This window comes from Lissotriton vulgaris, chromosome 3_1 (genome assembly GCF_964263255.1).
Source record: "Lissotriton vulgaris chromosome 3_1, aLisVul1.2, whole genome shotgun sequence".
NCBI lineage: Eukaryota > Metazoa > Chordata > Amphibia > Caudata > Salamandridae > Lissotriton > Lissotriton vulgaris.
Window position 1 is genome coordinate 444,902,888 of NC_141689.1, and position 18,360 is coordinate 444,921,247.

General features: G+C 45.2%; 1 protein-coding gene across 1 annotated transcript in view; it reads right to left on the reverse strand.

The window, feature by feature from the left end:
• ELOVL7 (ELOVL fatty acid elongase 7) overlaps window positions 1-18,360 on the reverse strand; it is a 138,866-nt gene that overhangs the window by 16,854 nt on the left and 103,652 nt on the right. Inside the window, exon 7 of the mRNA XM_086960673.1 lies at window positions 16,173-16,309. Coding sequence (XP_086816799.1) covers window positions 16,173-16,309 — 137 coding nt within the window. The remainder of the gene's footprint in view (window positions 1-16,172; window positions 16,310-18,360) is intronic.

The window sequence follows — 18,360 nt, forward strand, 5'->3', positions numbered from 1 at the left end:
GATGCGCTTGGCGAATTCTCTTTTATGGCCAGCCATCAATAAGGCTCTGCCTTTCATGACAGTACCGAACGCACCCCATAGGACGTGGGCTGGTGTGACTGACCCCACGTTTTCTTTAAAAAAACAGTCTGCTTCTTTAAGTAGTGTCTCCTTAATGTGGGGTACCTTGAGCGCCCATGGATTTATAGTAAGGGGGGGGCGCGTTGCCTGGGCAGGGCAAGCGTAAGTGTTGTGAGGACTGCGGAATGATCATAGACTCCACGTGCTAGGCACCTGGATTCAGTAAACACATTTATATCCGGAGCGTGAGTGACCATGTGGCCGATGCTCGATTGACTTATGGGCACCAGGGTGAAATGTAAACTGCACGGCGGTCGGGTTTAGTCGCCACCAGATATCAAACAGGCCGACAAGACCTCTGCCAACGGAGACCCTGCCCCCCAGGGGGTCCATAAGGGGCGGAAGGCGATCAATGTCGCCATCTACAGCCAGGTAACAGTCCCCACCAGCAACCCCAGGGGTAGGTCAAGCAAGAGCGCCCTAAGATCTTGCAGTGTAGGACGATGCAGCCCAGGTGGGGTATATGCGGATAGAACATTGATGGCCTGCCTCTCCCAGGTGCCGGAGAGCGCCACGTAGCGACCCTGCTCATCCGACCAGACCTTGTTTATAGACATGGACATCCCCAGCGTAGGAGCATCCCAGTCCCGCGAGAACCCAACAAAAACCCTGACTGGGCGGCCAGGCAATATCCCCATCTATTCAGTGCACTGCAGGAGTTACCAATTAAGTGTCCCCCCCTGGAGAAGAACAATGTCTGGCACCTGCCGTTTTAGGTATTGGCGGACTACTCCCAGCTTGATTTTATCTCCCAAGCCATTAACGTTCCATGTTAGGAACTGGAGTGCTAAGTGTGGCTCCATGTATGAACGGAGGGATGAACATTGTAGAGCCGAGAAACAGAGGACATGTCAATGTTCATGCATTGAGGGTGGGACACATAAGAGGGCCCGTTGTGTGGCTGCATGGTGGACTGCGTGCTCAAACTTTATGGGTGATCTAGTGATTGCAGCCCTGCGGACTTCCTGTGCTTCCCATGGTGGTGTGATAGGAACCTGTATGCGGAGATGCAGAACAGTAGATACCAACAATTGCTGCAATAGATAACAAGATCCAACAAAAAAAATGAGAAACAAGAAAAAGCATGATTTAGGAGCAAAGTCAAAGCAGATGAAACATACTCCCCTTATCCCCAAACACCCCCCCCCCCACCCTGCCTCCCTGCACAGCGGGCATAAAACCAGCCACCAACCCAAACTTGCAGAGTGCCTGTCACCCACCCTCAACAGTATTAAGGGCGTGATCCAACCCCACTCACTGGAGCATCTAATTGTGAGAGCATGTGCATCCCCAGCATACGACCGCAAAGTGTGCAAATCGGATATGGTAACCGTAGCCAAAAATTAATACAAAAAACAACAATGCCAGCACCACTGGAACAAACAATAGCATCAAGCTGGACATTTAGAATCTGCATTCTGCTAGAAGTCAAGTGGAGGGCTGTCAATGCCAGACCAGTCTGCGCCCCTCAGGTCATTGTTCAAAAAGTCAGTTTGACCAAGGAACAGTGCATTAAACCCTCAAACCGTTAATCTCGTCCGTGGAACTAAAAGAAGAAAGGCGTGCTGCCAGAAGATAAGTGCAATTATATCACCCCCCTCGGAGGCTGGCAGAAATGCAGAATTGAAATATATGAAACCTTGTACAGCACTGGAGAGATAGAACGTGGTGGATTGTCAACAAGGGGCAGTGTCCCCCCAAGACTAAACTCAGCAGATCCCAGTGATCAAAGGCCAGCCACACCAGCAAACCTTACCCTGTTGGGCTCTGCGTTGCTGAAGTACCACCTTCACGGGGACTTGGTCCACGAGCTTTGCCTGTTGCCGCAGCATCTGTCACCAGCTGGCTTACAAGTGTGTTTTTCAACTGTTCTCCAACCCACAAGCCAGTCCCAAGCGTCCTCAGGCCTAGCAAAGAACCACACCTTCCCCTCAGATTCCACACGCAGCTTGGCAGGGAAGAGCATGGCGCATTCGTTGCTTTGGTCCCGCAGTGGACGCTTCATGTCCATGAAACTGCAATGTTGTTTCTGGATCTGTAGGGTTAAGTCCGGAAAGATGGCGATCTTGCTGTTGTCTATGGACAGCGGGGGCGTTCGTAGGATAACATTTGTCGCGAAAGTTGAACTCTTGCCAAAAGTGTTCGGGCAGTGCGCCAGGCCTGGCTCTCCCTCCCCCCCTCCGGCACACAGTGTGCATGTTCAATGGAGAAGTGTTGGGATAGTCTCTTCAGCTGCAGAGAAGTTTGAGGATTAGGTCTTCAACAAAGCGATCCGCTGCAGGCCCTTCGGCCCGTTCCGGCACTGCTAAAATACGGATGTTATTGCGCCGCATGCGGCCTTCATAGTCATCGAGTTGCAGTGCTAACTATGGCTTCCTGGGTAGTCTGGAGGTTGGCCACCTGGCGTTTGAGGTGGTCAGTGTCTTTTGACGGTCTTTGGTCGCACTTTCCACTACACGTACTTGTTCCGCCACCCTCATGTCTGCTCTAATCAGTGAGACCTCAGAGGTGACTGTGTCTATGCGGCTTTCTAGAGAGGTGCGCACCGACAGGATGGTAGCAAGGTTGTCCTGCAACGTGGGCCCAGGTTTCTTCTCCTCTTGGCCCTTCTGCCACGCGTACTTTTCAAGTTTGGCCTGGAGCACTCCACGTCCGCTGCGGCTGCTTGCCATGATGATGCAGTAGGGTGTGGTGGGCCAAAGATGGCCAATTAACATTCTTGGCAGAAATTTGTTCAAACTGCCACACTGTTTTTAACCTTGGGCATCTGTATTTCTCTCACTTACCCAATTTGAAGTCACTCACCTTTTGACACTGTTCACTCACTGCAGTCTTCATTTTTTACCCATCACTTAACACCATCATCTATCATCTATGAGGTGACCCTAGGTCTCGTAATTAGATGTAGGACATGTCAACTTGGACCTAATTCACATCTTGTAGGAGCGACTATGGGGAGTACTTAAGGAAGCCCAGATGATGACTAGTGCTGTATCGAATGGTGACTGATGGGTATCTGTATTGGTAATAGGATTCCTTCACTGAGGCACACACACAATCTGTTTGTTCATGTTTCTTAAAGGTAGTAGTTTTTTCTGTTAGACTCGTGGACACTTTTTGTATGCTTGGGTCAAAGATGTGGCCTGGGGCTAAACCAGATACTCACCTCTGCCTGCTTATGAGACCAGCCCACAGTGGCTTGTCGGTTTCCACCGGTCAATACCAGACCCTAGGATGCCCAGTTCCAAGGAATACCCACACAGGCAAAGGTGGGTGGGGAGAGAGTGCGACTATCTCGCTAGGGGTCACACCAGCTGGTCAAGCACTGGTGTCTACAGTGAACTGGCCAACGAGTGGTGGGCCCAGTATAGGATTGATGGTGTCCAATTCTCCTGCAAGGTCTTCACAGTGTGGGAAGTAAAGAGATGCATTGGTTAAGAAACCCATTGGATGGAATTACAGAGAGCAGAACATAAAGGAAAAGGAAGGAAGGAATGGAAGCTAATGCGGAACTTTCCAGTTTGGCCCGGCGCTGTACAGGCTAACAGCAACATCTGCACTCCTAGCATGTGCATGAAGGTTATGCCACAAGTAGGAATGGGCCCCCATGCCTTAAGGAACATGGGGAATTGGTACTGTACCTTGTAGGTACATCTCTGACAAGTAGCCAATTTAAAGAATTCTGCAGTCCATACAGAGTGCACACATATGGTCAAGGTATGCCAGCGGGGTGGAAGTAATCTACAAAGTCAGGAGACAGTATTGCCAGCTTAGCAGAGTCCTTATAGCCTCCTAGTGGCATGCAGTGTATACCAAACTTAGCCCAGTAAGGACAGAGTTACAAGCAGGACCACAGACTGCAAGTTAACATTATTTACTAGTGCACTACTAACAGCAGTCACCCGGGAGAGTCTAGTTTTCTTAAGTTTATACGGGGATCAGTACCAGCTATGGAGCACAATGAAGTAGGAAACTTTTAAGCAGGCATCCACCAGGGCCCCATCATCGTATTCCATTGGCACTTTCCAGTCTGCGTCAGTGTATTGCATCTCAAGACACCCTTGCTGGTGGTCACCAGTCTCCGTCCGCACGGGCATCGAGTAGGTAGAGTCTATGAGGAGTTAATGCAGGTTTGGCACTGTCTCTTGATCAACCCAAAGTCCGGATTGGTGAATTGAAACTAGTTCAAGCCCAGCATGCTGTGTGCTTTATCTGCCTGTAGTACCAGTGCTGGAAACGAGGGAGGTTTTATTCGGAACAGAATGTGGAATCTGGACAGCAGGCAATCTATACAACAGGACACTAAAACGGTTTCAGCCAATCCTACCACATCGTCAATCGGATTTTACTTCTCCCAATACGAACTTCCACATTGGACTACAGAAGTGCTTCACTGTTTTTCATTCCATCAATACTCAGTTTGTGTGCGTCTCCCATCGATAATCAGTTTGTGGGTGTCCCTGCATGGCCGCCATATTGCAGTGATCGACAGCAGGCATTCGCCAGCTACCACCTCTTTCTCCCCAAACAGTATTCCCAGGTTAGGCCGTGCACAGGCTACATAGCATTCAGTGGGGATCCATAGTGTCTGGTAAGCGTAATCCGCTGACAGATTAACCAATTGCAATAAATGTAAATTCCACATATGTGATCATTCTGCCTGATGGTGGCAGCAAGCGGCTCAAGGGCTAAAAGAAATAGTAACGAGGATAGCAGACATCCTTTCTGCTTCCCTCTGTGAATGGAGACTGTAGGAGATTTCAAGCTGCCAGAGTTGGGGTCTATTTGGCATGATAGGTTTTCCTGCAGACCCAGGTGTCTTGAGAGAAATTGTCCGCTACATAAACCTTGACAACTTTGAGGATGAAGGACCATTCTACTGACTCTGCCCACTTTAAATTAAATCCCTGGGCTTGAGAATAGAGGGTGGGAGGGCTGTGCCCTCCAAAGTCACATCACCGGGTGTGGAGATATCGCCTACCAGAACATGGGAGCATGTTCCCCGAAAATCGCCGCTTGGGTCACGGTGGCTGGAGAGGGCACCATGCCTAACTTAAAGAAGGGATAGGTCTCAATTCATGGGATAACTGATGGGGCAGGCAGAGATGGATAGCGGGGCCCGCAAAGAACGTGATCCTGGCCCCTTTGTGTGTGCTGCAGTGAAAGCTGGTGGTAGGCCACATTGCAGTCTCTCTTCACACTGGTCTCCGGTGCAGTCAGTGTCTCGAGGGAGTGCAGCTCTACAATGGCTAGTGCCGCAAACCCTGGGGTGAGTCTCCGGCTCTCCAACTCTCCCTGCAGAAAAGCCGCCATGTACACTCCATCATTTGTGCCCAGTGCTGCAACACAGCTTAAGCAGGAGATGGGGTTAATGAGAGCGTTCTCAGGACATTTTCCTGCCGGCCAGGCTTCACATTGTGCCAGTCTTAGCGTTCATTCTGGTATTGACTCCCAATAAAGCTTCCATACCAATTAGTGAAACAGGTTTAAAATTGAGGTTTACAATTCTAATTTAAAAACCAAAGTTTTAGACAAGAGCGCATGTTACTGCTTGATGACAGATTACATTATTGTTCCCTTATGCACAATAATCAATAATACCAATGCCAATTTTGAAGAGTCTTCATTGTTGAACATGGATTGTGTGGAAGCTGCTTGTTGATATGATCTAACTGGAGAAAGCGGTTGTATTTTTTCAGGTGACATTTTCTACATTGGATATAGTTAGAAAGGTCATCCACACTCAGCACTTACATATTCAGACGAGGGACTTTGACATTGGAAAGGTCTTGTAGACTTCTGTGTCTTTTGTCTAACTTGGGAAGACCAGCTACATCAGATTAGTCTTATTACAATAGACTCACTAAAAGATTGAGGTTTGATAGGTCTCGTTGAAACTGTAAGAAGTGACTTCACCTGTGAAAAGCTCCTAAAAAATTAGCCAGTAGAAGTAGATTAGCCCTTTCCGCCCGCTGAGTCCGGCAAACCGTTCTTGTTAACCAGTCTGCGAGTTCCTACAAGGATATTAGTCCAGGAAAGGAGATTAAGAATATCCTGGAGATAAGGCCTGGTCATAAAACACTTTATATGCATCATTGATATCTCCATCAGTCCTTGCTGCCCTAATATAATCGAAATTTACTGTAAACATCCCCCAAATATACATGCAGTGGAGAAGGAAATGAATAGTCATCACCCTATTTCCAATATATCATTCATACTCAAGTTCCTAGATAGCACAATGAGGCACAACCTCTTGGTGCTCCTGGAGGTTACTTATTCCCCCCTCAAGGTTTAGATCAGGTGGAGGAACCTTTTGTCCTTTGTAGACATTCACTGTCAGGAGGCTAACAGAAATTGGATAACTACTGTGAATTTATTCGATCTGGTTGCAGCCTTATATACTCTAGATTATTCCATCCTAGTCAATCATTTGGAGGAACTGCGAGGGAAGTTCTGGCCTTGCTTAAGTACACAAACATGATCAAGTGGACTCTAATCAGCTTTATTTAGATACACATTTCCCTTGGCAAGTGTTAGATTGGGCATGAGTGGAGAGTTAACGGTCTTGAAATGTGGTAAGCAAAATTTAGCAGTACTGAGCCATTGGAAGCAGTCCACACTAGAGTACAAATTGAACAGTTATGCTGACATTTTGCTTCTAGATCTAAATTGATCTGAAACACCTAACACCGAGTACGACAAGGAATTTATTAGTAAATGGCTCAAGCTTCATCAAGGCCTAAGAAATGCCAAGGTACAAAAACAGAATTGCCATGCCCATAATATTGATCAGGGATAAATACCTTTAAGATTTTGCATAAAAGGTAAATGAAAGAAGCCAAGGTGAAGGTGTTTGAAAACATGGCTTGGACAGTACAGTCTAAAGACTGCAGCTAAATTTGCCAAGTAGCTTTCGAAAAGACTAGTCCAGTTGAGGGTCATAAGTACTCTAATATTTCAAGTAAGCAGTGGGAATGGTACAGCATACTCTATACAGCACCTCAACAACATCTATTACAAGATCTACCCTAAATAAAAATCACTCCAGTTGAGGAATACAGCTCCATCTTCGGGTAGTCAAATAGAAGCTATAATCTAGTTTAAAATGAGAGCTGGTCCACATAAGCTTAGTAGTATTATTTATAAAAAAAGCTCCTGAGGCTTGGGAAAAGTGGTTTACACCCATATCACCCAAATGTGTTAGTTGTGAAATTCTGGAAAGCTGGCGAATCTCCCTAATTATTAGAAAGGGAGGCACAAATACAATTTCAATAAAAGGAGGCTCTAATAGTAGCCTGAGTGCCTATGAGCTCGTCTTTTAGAGGTGGCCTCAGAGCTGTATGCATATTTTGCTGTGAGATTTTAAGGGCTGGTAAGCATTTACAATATAATCCTGAGATAAGGTGGGCTTTCGATCTACACAACCTTCCAACATACAGGAGGCATGTTCATTATATACATATCTATCTAATTTTAAATCAACCTTTCATGGTGTGGAGGTTATAATGTCTTGTAGCCCTAGCTAGTCATCTGGGAATCCATAATGCACGTTCAGTACTAGAAATTGTTTTTCCACATGAAGACTTGGCCCAAGTGAATGCTGGATGTCAAGGGAAGTGAACGGCTAAGGTTCCAGTGTACAACCATTTAAAAAAAGGATCTGTTTTGGTCCCCTTGCCACAGTCTCCTGTTATTCATGGTGTTCCTACATTGCTCAACTCATCAAGAGCTAACCCCACACGCCTTGGTGAATCCCTGGTAAATAATAATAATAATAATAATAAAACACTTATAAAGCGCCTGGCTGCACAAACTGTGTGTCCCCGCGCTAACTGCTTATAAATCATCCAAAAGGTGGACCCAGAGATACTAGAGAAAGGGAGTCATATCAGCTAGCTATTTAGGGAAGAGGAACGTTTTGAGTTTTGCTCTGAAAATTCTTTCGGACGGTTCCATCCGCAATTGAAGGGGGAGATCGTTCCAGTGCTTAGCAGCTAAAAATCGGAAGGATTTACCACCCATTTTAGCTTTTTTAATGCGGGGGATTTTAAATTGCATTGCACCAGATGACCTTAGAGCTCTCATCGGTCGGTGCATAGTCAGAAGACTACCTAGGTACAGGGGGCCTTTGTTATGGGCTATCCTGTGGGCATAGCAGAGATTTTTAAAAATAATTCTTTCCTTGATAGGAAGCCAGTGCAGTTTGGTTAGGGCAGATTTAATAGAAGCTTTTCTCGGGAGACCTAACACCAGACGAGCCGCCGTATTTTGAATGCATTGGAGCTGGTGAAGGCCTTTGAGATTGAGACCTATTAAAAGGGCATTACCATAGTCCAAATGTGGCGTTAAGGCGTGAACTATGGTTTTTCTTGCTCCTATAGGAATCAAGTCAATGATTTTTCGGAGGATTTTAAGTATGCCAGTGCACTTTCCTATGGTTTTATTCACATGGGTTTTGCCCGACAGGTCAGAGTCTATCATGACCCCCAAATTCTTTACCACTTTGGCAGGGGTGGGGAGATTTCCCAGTTCACAGGGCCACCACGCATCAGACCACAACGATGTTTCCTTCCCCACCACCAATACCTCTGTCTTCTCTCCATTAAGGCGCAGACAGTTATCGTCCATCCACGTGGCTACTGCCGACATGCAATTTGAAAAATTTGCGGCATTTTCCTTACAGTCCGGTGTAATTTTAAACATGAGTTGAGTATCATCAGCATAACTAACAATGCCCACCCCAAAATTCCTTACTATGTCAGCCAGGCATTCCATATAGATGTTAAACAAAGTAGGGCTCAAACTAGAGCCCTGTGGAACCCCATGGCTGACACTGCGGGAAGATGACCTGAAGGGTGGGCAGTGTAGTTGGAAGGATCTCATGGTAAGGAAAGATCTAAGCCAATCGAGTGCTGGACCATTCACTCCTAATTTTGATAGGCGAGATAGCAGCTTAGAGTGCAGCACAGTATCGAATGCTGCACTGAGGTCCAGCATGACCAATGCTGCAGTCTCGCCCTCATCCACCATCATTCGGATACATTCCGTGGAATACAGAACTGCCGATTCAGTGGAATATCCTGGCCTGAATCCTGATTGAGAGGGATGGAGTAAGTTCTCCTTTTCTACAAAATCCATGAGTTGTTTATTAACAACTTTTTCTATAATTTTGGCGCAGTATGGAAGAAGTGATATAGGTCTTAGGTTGTTAAACTGTGTAATGGGAATGTTTGGTTTTTTTTTTAACGGTATCACTTGCGCTAATTTCCAGGCTTCCGGGACAAAACATTCCTGGAAGGATAGAGAGATCATATGGCTGATGTGGTCAGAGTGTTTTCCATGATGTCCTTACATTTATCGTATGGACATACATCCCTGGGGGATCCAGAATGTATACTTTTAATAATATTAAGTAGATCCTTTTTATCTGGAATGGTAAACATAGACAATGTCGGATTTTGAGTGGCGGGAGTTATTATGTCTACGTTATCCCTTACATCAGGGGTTTTGGAGAAGGTAGCATGGATCTTCTCCACCTTTTCCACAAAAAAATCAGCGATTTGTTCGCATATTTCCGTGGAATAGGTATCCAGAGTCTCTAGACGGGACGAGCAGGTCAGTTCTTTATAAATACGGAATGATTCCTTTGTAGGGTGGGCAGCTTCCTCAATTCTATTGTTAAAAAAAATACTTTTTTCTTCTCTAACCATTTTTTGGTATATTTTTAGTTCGGTTCTATACTTCACTTTGAGGTCTGGTGCATAGCTCTTTCTCCAACTGCGCTCAATTGATTTACAGTGGGCTTTTGCAAGTCGGAGTTTTTCCGAAAACCAGGGTTCAGATTTAGCACGCCTAGTAGGGGGTTTAGTAGTCCAGGGGGCTATTTTATCTAGAGCATTCTCTAACCATTGCTCGTAGTTGTTCCATACCTCTTGAAGTGAGGTCCCTCTGGTAAGGGGATGCTCATCTAGGAAGCTTTTAAACTGAGCCGGAGTGAACTTTTTCCAGTTGCGGCGCTTCAGCGAGTGGACTCTGATAGGCGGGCTTTTATTTTGACTGTTAAAAATCTCACAAGTTACCAGGAAGTGGTCAGACCACAATAACGGGGTCGGGGGAAAAGGGGCAGCAATTCCCTCCCAATTTACAAAAATCGGGTCAAGTAGGTGCCCATGTAGGTGGGTAGGGTAAGGTGCCATGAGTCTTAAGCCTAATGAGCTAAGTGCAGTTTTTAATGAGCACGCTTCTTTAGCGTTGTGGTCTTCAAAATGAAGATTTAAATCTCCCAAAATCATGAGATTTTTATGTCTTATTGCAAGCTGGGTGGCAACTTCTATGAGATGATTACAGAAAAGTCCTGTGGGGCCAGGTGGTCGGTAAATAAGTAAGCCAGTGATAGTGGTGGTGGAATCCAATTTAATAGAAAAGAATCCACATTCACTATTGGGGATGGCCAGGTTAGTAAGCGTACATTCCAAATTTTTTTGAAAAATGAGTGCCAGTCCCCCCCCACGTTGGAGTTTCTGCCTATCTAGTCTGAGGAGAGTATAGTTATTGGGTATGGCTTCTAAGATGTCTGGGAGCGAGGCTTCTTCCAACCATGTTTCTGTGAGAAACAGTGTCAAAAGCGTTGTTTTCCAACAAATCATGGATTTCCATTTTATGCTTTACCATAGACCTGCAGTTCAGCAATGACATCTTACGTGTAACTGTAGGTTCTGAGGTACCATTAGGGGAAGGGAGTGTAGTATTACATATCATGCAGGACCTGGGCACTTCCTCAGGTTCTATGGTATGAAGGCAGGCCTGTTTAGGCTTCTTACCAAGATTAAGTAGGGCCGCTTTGGAGTAGTGGATCTTGTGGTTGTCCATTGGCCGTGCTGTGCCTGATAGCGAGTTTATAGAGTCCTGGAATCCTGCCCCGCGTCCCAGTCGTTCGCGGACGGGCGCAGACGGGCATTATACGCTGAGGATTTGGTCGTATTAGCCTGCATGCCAACTGGAATTCAACATAAACTACTTTCCCTGAGGTCCTATTTAACAGCAAACCTATTAATGTTAAGACTAGATTGATGCAAGTTGGTGATTGAAAACATTTATTATAGTGGCGTCATAGACTAAGTTTTCTGTTTTTATTGATTTTGACAAACAGACCAAAAACAATGTTTCTGTCTATTAAATTGTAAGAATAGAAAATTGGACTACTCTTCCATGACTTATCAGGCCAACAGCTATTGAGAGGTTGACAGTATGGAGTGGTAAAAGGAGTACTATAGTTTTTTAAAATAACTTTATATGCATACTTTGAACTATAATACTAACACACAAGAAGCCAAGATGGCCGTTGGGTAAGGAGCTCCCGCTGGGAGCTCCCAGGCTAGGGATTGCCTTACTGTGAAAATCCCTGAAAAAGCCAGGGCTCTGGAGAATGATAGAGGCCCAAAGACTGCTGGAGACCAGAGGTGCGAAGATCCACTAAAAAGGGGTGCCCCGACATCCGGGCTCGCCATTTTCTGAGTGCACCGTTCTGCCTTTGGGTTTGTGTGCAGCAGTGCAGGACGGCCGCGTTGACCTCCAGGTGAGGAGCTATGGATCGCCGACCAAAGAAGCGGAGCTCGGGGGACGCCGCTCGCGGAATGCCGTTTCTGGATGTCCGGTGGAGCCTTGGGCTGCAGGGTGTACTGCTGAGCCCTCGGCCCGCAATGCAGGTCCTCCAAATGGCACCATCCAGGCATCTCCTTATAAAACTGCATGCCCATTTATTATTATTTGTGTATTTTGTAAAGCGCAACAGCTGCCCCAACGGGGCGTCCCGGCGCTGATAAATCATGGAACTTAGAGGCTAGGCACCAATGGGGCATTATATGGGGAAGAGATGTGTTTTCAGGGACTTTCGGAATGCTAATTCGGTTTGACAGGCTCGTAATGCAACCGGGAGGTTATTCCAACACCGAGTGGCACAGACCTCGAATGTTTTCCCTCCGGCGCGAGTACGTTTAAATCTAGGGGTTTCCAGCAGAAGTAGGGAATTTGAGCGTAATGTCCTGGTGTTGACATACGGTCTCAGAGTGCTTTTCAGATGGGCCGAGCCTTTGCCCTTGGAGGCCCGGAAAGCCAGGGTCATGGCCTTAAAAATACATCTCTTGGAAATGGGGAGCCAGTGGAGTTTACGGAGGTGTGGGGAGATGTGATGTCTGGCAGGAATTCTCTCCACCAGCCGAGCAGCAGCATTCTGGACAGTCTGTAACTTGTGGCATAGGCCTGCTGTGATGCCAAGATATAGTGCGTTGGCGTAGTCCAGGTGAGATATTATCAGGGCTTGTACCACAGTCTTACGGCAGTCCATCGGCAGGTAGTTGATGAGCCGTCTAATTGTCTTGATCTTAGCAAAACAGGATGCTGCTACTGTTTGAACCTGGGCGTTGAAACTGAGATGATTATCCCAGCGCACTCCCAGGTTTCTCACCGAGTCTTTAGGCGTGGGGGCATGGCGGAGATCATCCGGCCACCATAAATTAGAATCAAGAGGGGATGATGAGTTAAAAAACAGAATCTCTGTCTTTCCAGCGTTGAGTCGGAGGGAATTGGAGTCCATCCAGCTAGAGATGTCTCTTAGACAGTTTTTCAATGGGTCGAAGGCAGAGGCAGTGGGGGTATCAAAGGTGAAGAGTAACTGAATGTCGTCAGCGTAGGAGGTGGATTTAATCCCAGTTTGCGCAATCAGTTTAGCCAAGGGGGAAAAGTAAACATTGAACAAGAGCGGGCTCAGGGAGGAGCCCTGTGGAACTCCCCATTTAAGTGGTCTAGCGGTGGAGGTGTAGGGAGGGGTGTATACCTGCTGAGTACGGTCACCCAGGTAGGAAGAGAGCCATGTGTGGCCCTCCAGCCACACACGTATCAGAAATGGCAGCCACAATACGAGTGAGGCCGCGATTGTAGCTGCAGCAGAGTCGGAGGGGACGCCGGACAGAGAATCGAAATCACAGCTGTGAAGGGCCAAATACAAACGAAACAGAAGAGCGGAGAGAACCGTTGCAAGAGAGAGTGTCTACCGCGAGCACCTAGACGATGCGCCGCTGCAGCCTGTGAGCACCGGTAACCGTGTGAAAAGACTGGGCTGCAAGCTGGGGGTGCGGCAGCCGCCCAGAGGGTATTTTATCCACCCTGACTGAGCAGAATTCACAAGGATTAAGGAGAGTGAACATCACAAATAGAGCCCATACCCATGTTGCGTTGAGGCCCTGATTGCTGAGGACATATAGGTGTGAGTGCAAATCAGCGAAGAGGAGGCGGCCTCGGCATCAGGCCGAGACCCACTGGGTAGGCCACAAGTAATAACCCACGTATGGCTGAGGGAGTGCCTCATTTATCAAGGAAACTAATAGATAACTCTACGCTGACATAACAGCGCACAGGAGGACAGGAGCGCTTTGAAATTGAGGCGTTATCGACACAGGTGAATTTTGTCCAACTACAATTTTCTAATAACCGCCAGCATGAGTGAGCCCCTTTCCAAAGCACTCCTCCCCTTGTGGGGGAGGGATCCAGCATTTATGCCCTGGAGTCTGAGACCCCTATGAGTGAGTGCACCGCGACAAGGGAGTCTCACACAGCGGAGGCCTGGGTTTTTATCCCATTACCGCTGGGAGCACAGAACCGTAAACCATGACCGGAGCGAGCAATGGAACGTTTGGACTATGCTCCCCTTAGGCGTAAACTAGAACCTTTCTGTAAGGACTGCGGTGCCTGAGAAACCTTTTGCTGATGACTGGTGGAGCTGCCCCCGCAGCTATAGAGGAGTTTGGCTCTAGTTCATCCCTCAGCAGTCATCTACCCAGCCTGACGTCGGACACTGTTTTCCCAGTCTCCTCTTTGTGCCACCTAAACCCTCCCCCCTCCTCTTCCCTCCATTATTCTCCATCTACCTCCCCTATTCCGTCCCTCTCCCCTAATCTTTCCTCCCCTTGCCTATTTTTTTCCGCATGTTTATGCTATGCTTTTGTACTCATGTAATTCCTGTAACTACGCTCCAGTAACTGGTGTAACTTTGTAACCCAGCTCTGAAACAATTTTTCTTCCTCATGTAAAGCGCTCAGATATCTCCGGGTCTAGCCAGCGCTATATAAAACTCAAATAAAAAAATATACTCACAAGAGAATTGCTACAATAAATCTGGCTGCCTAGAGCGCTAAAACGTGAGGCAAAGTACAAGAACACATTATCAGCTAAATAAATGTGGAAATATGCTATGTACAACTATTTGCTTGTAAAACAAATGAAATCTGGCTAAGTAACTATGGCTAAATAGATCTAAATGTAAACAGATACCATAAAACCAGGAGCCATATTTATAAACATCTTCAAATTAGAGGTTGTTAATTATAAATACTTGGTTAATGCTTTTAACAACAAGTTGAACTTTGGAGAATATTTGGAACAGGCACTTTTTGGAACAAAGGGCTTCTCAGTGGGATTATTTAATTTGTCACAATATTGTGACATAACGGTAGAATCACTATTAAATAGGTATATTAGACAAATGTTTTACCAGTTCTTTCCTATGATCTGCCAGGATTGGTTATGGAAAGAGTTTGCGGTTTTAAGATCTTTGGAGCATGGGCATTGTACCACTCCTTATGTCCGCCGTCTCAGGAAGACATAGGAGCTATTCACCTAGAACTTGAGCTTGAGCTGTACTCCGCTCAACAAAAGAGAGGGGCTGCAGATCTAAAGTTAACAGCTTCTTTGAAAAATGAATTGCAGTACAGTGCTTGAAAGATTGGATACCGAGCGATACGAAGTTGAGAATTGGGGTGGGGGAAGGAGGGGGGGGGGGGGGGAGTGGGACTAGAATTGTATTTAAGACAATTGAGGACTATGGCCTGCATGTTAATTGTTGAATGAATAATTGCAGGTGCTTGTAAACCAGATTTCGTGGAGGCAGTTGGCTAAGAACAAATTGTTCACTGCACAAGCCCCAGATTTCGTGGAGGCAGTTGGCGAAGAACAAATTGTTAACTGCACAAGCAATTCATTGCAGCTAAGAAAAATTTGACTTCGAGGTAAAGTTAAACCCTGGACAGGCAGAATAAATTTCCTCAATCCAAAGATATGATATCAACTGCTAATCCCCAGTATCAAACAATTTTGCTGCCATTATGTAAAATGCCTTACTAATTATTTTGCTCGTCTAATGATTTGATGTACTTTAGTATTAGAAGTGCATAAGATACATCTTAAACCTGTTATGAAAGAAGCTTGCACCCAGTCGGTGCATAGGGCATTGGAGTACTAGAATCACAGAAGTCTAAGTCGCTCTATTCTTTCATGAAGTTAGTAATTGAAATGCAAATATAAGCTTGCTTTAAAATATACCTTTTATTGTAATGTTTTATAATGATTTTTTATTAGTTAGTGCTTTTATGTACATCAAGTACTAGAAGTTGGTATGTTTTTATTGATAATAAAAATAATTAAAGGGTATGGCATGAGCAATCTGGGCAACAACATAACACAAAATAGTTAGGCTCCCTGCAGAATGTCAGGAGCCCTCCCCCTCAAATCCCTGAACCCCATCTCCAAAGTCTCTTGTAGCTCACAGGCATTCATTGGATTGGGGTGGAGTGGGGCCTCCTTAAAGGGATGGGTGTCCCTCTGCACAACATAGGCTGCAAGGGCCTGCTTTACCCCCCAGAATCTGGGGATAAAGTGACAAGAGAATTCCCATCAGAAGTATCCTTCGCATAGTTATTCAACTTTCAGAGCTTTCAAATACTCATTTTCCGGATGAGATTGGCAAAAAGGGCAAAGAAAGTTCACTGTTAAATCACACTCTTATACCACCATTGGAGAGCAGGTTTTTGTGCGTTTTTACAGTCTACATGATATAATAATGGTACCTTTGATTTACCTGTCAAAAAGAAAAAATGGATTGCCCTCTAATCTCAATTTTCTTTTCCTTGTTTCATGAATAATAAAGATCTATATTAACTACTTCTGAATTATCTGCTTTTAAATACCTTGTTTACTATTGTCAAAAACCAATAGCTTACCAGTTGTACAGATGTCATATATTTCTTCCACCACAGGTACTTCTGATACTCTGGTCCAAGGGCAGACACTCCATAGTAAATATACATGATGACGTGCACAATGCAGTTTATCAAGGCATGGAATGTACCCAAACCACCTGTAAAACAAAAATAAAACGTTTGTCAACTTCTATACAATGGTAGCATACTATGGGAAGAGTAGTACTGCATGGGCATGTTGAACATGTGCTAATGACAGCAAAATCTAGAAATAAACTTTCAGTTTGAGCAATTTAGCCCGAGAAGGGGAATGCTTAAAACTTAAAATAAAGGTGTTAATGTAAGCATATTTTCACATTGTTTTATTAGAAAAAGACAGCCTTTCAGCACCATCACTTCTATGTGAGATGATTAAATACAACATGGCTACAGGTAAACAAATCTAAACAATTGAACATCGACTTCTTTATTTAAATCTTCAATTCTTCTAAGCTACCCAAGTTTCCTGCAGACTCCACTCCTCCCCTGCCTCTAAAACAAGAACTCCTTATTAATATTTATTGATTATACTCTGAAAGGCACAACAAGTTTACCAGGTCCTTTACACTTGTGTGCTCTTCAAAGGTTAGAAATACCTTAAGGAAGAGGTTCTCTTACACAGAAAAAAATGCAACTTTCAGAGATAAGACAATAACTGCAAAGGTGGCGCGATCATATGGAAACCTGGGCATAGCTCTAGATCTAGTGATTGAATCAGATGTCAGTCCTTTCAGCTGGGGTGCGTTATACGGAGAGTCAAGAGGAGGCAGATGGTCTCATGAAGAATTATCGCTTCATATCAGTCTAGACCCTTTAATCGGATCTTTTGCAATCTTATTTTTTCTACACAAATGCGAGACTTCTGGCATTGCAAATATTTGTTGATTTACTAGCATCCATGCAGCACTTACACATTCATGGAGGCCACGCCCCTTTATTTAGACACACCACTTCTAAAGAAATGGGTGTGGCCGACATTAAAGTGAAACCATGGCATGGGGTGCTTTGACAAATCTGTTTATCAAGTTGACAAGCAGATTTTTTTTTATAAAAGTGTCAGTGCTGCGCTTTCACTTTAACCCCTTCGCTGCTGATGACGAGGTCAGCTCGTCAGCCACGGTGATCGTGTGAGGATGACTAGCTGAGCTCGTCATCTAACGCGGCTTTTTGAAAAAAGCCCCACAGCGCAAAAATATGCACTGCAGCAATGTGGTTAATAGCGGCTGCTTGTCTACATAAATGGGCTCGGCCTCCATGAATGTGAAAGCGCTGCATGGGCGCTAGTAAATAAAAAAATCAGTGCGGCTGCTATACTTAAAGCAGACCACGCTGCTAAAATAAAGAACGAAATAAAGAAAGAAACGCTGCAGCTACAGTTAAAGAAGACCACCATTAGTTAATAAAATAAAGGGGTCAGCGGGTTGCGACAATAGGTTGAATAGAGGCAAATCATTAAACAAAATAGTGCTCAGAGCCAAGATAAAACAGACTGTGTAACAAGACAGGTAAAAGATCCAGTAGTTGTGGCTGGGAATTTGACATTCTTAAAAATGAACCCTTTACTCTGGTGACGGAGTCAGATAAACACGAAAAAGGTTTAAGGGCAGGTGATAAAAATTATCGTTTTTGTCATACTGAAAAACAGGAAGTGAAGTCCAGCCTATATAAAGAAAAGAATAAGAACCAGGGGGCAAGAAGGCAGCAATAATGGTCGAAAATTGCTGGGCTGGCGGTGGTCTGTGTACAGTCACTGGTCAGTTTCTATGAGATAACACTGGTACAGATAAGTCATTGCCTACGATTGGAGTGGACGTTGTAGGATTCTGTATTCCATCTGAATCCACTTTCAAATTAAAGAAGAGCAGATACTGAGTACCAGACAGCACCTGCCCATTTCAAGCACTGGTGTTCATCAATGTGTGAATGAAGGTATATCGGGCAGTATCATGAACACCTACACCTACATTGGATCAACGCAGAGTTGAGTGCATTTTTCCTTGTATTTGATTTGCAGGGTCTAAAATATATATATGCCGAAATGCATTCGCCCTGGTGGAAAGGATAATTAAAGGTTTCCTATACCTGTTCCCGTGTGTGTCTCTGCCTTATCAATTGTTGGGAAGGACTTTGGTGCATCTACTTACACGTTTGCCAGTAACGTGTTGAGAGA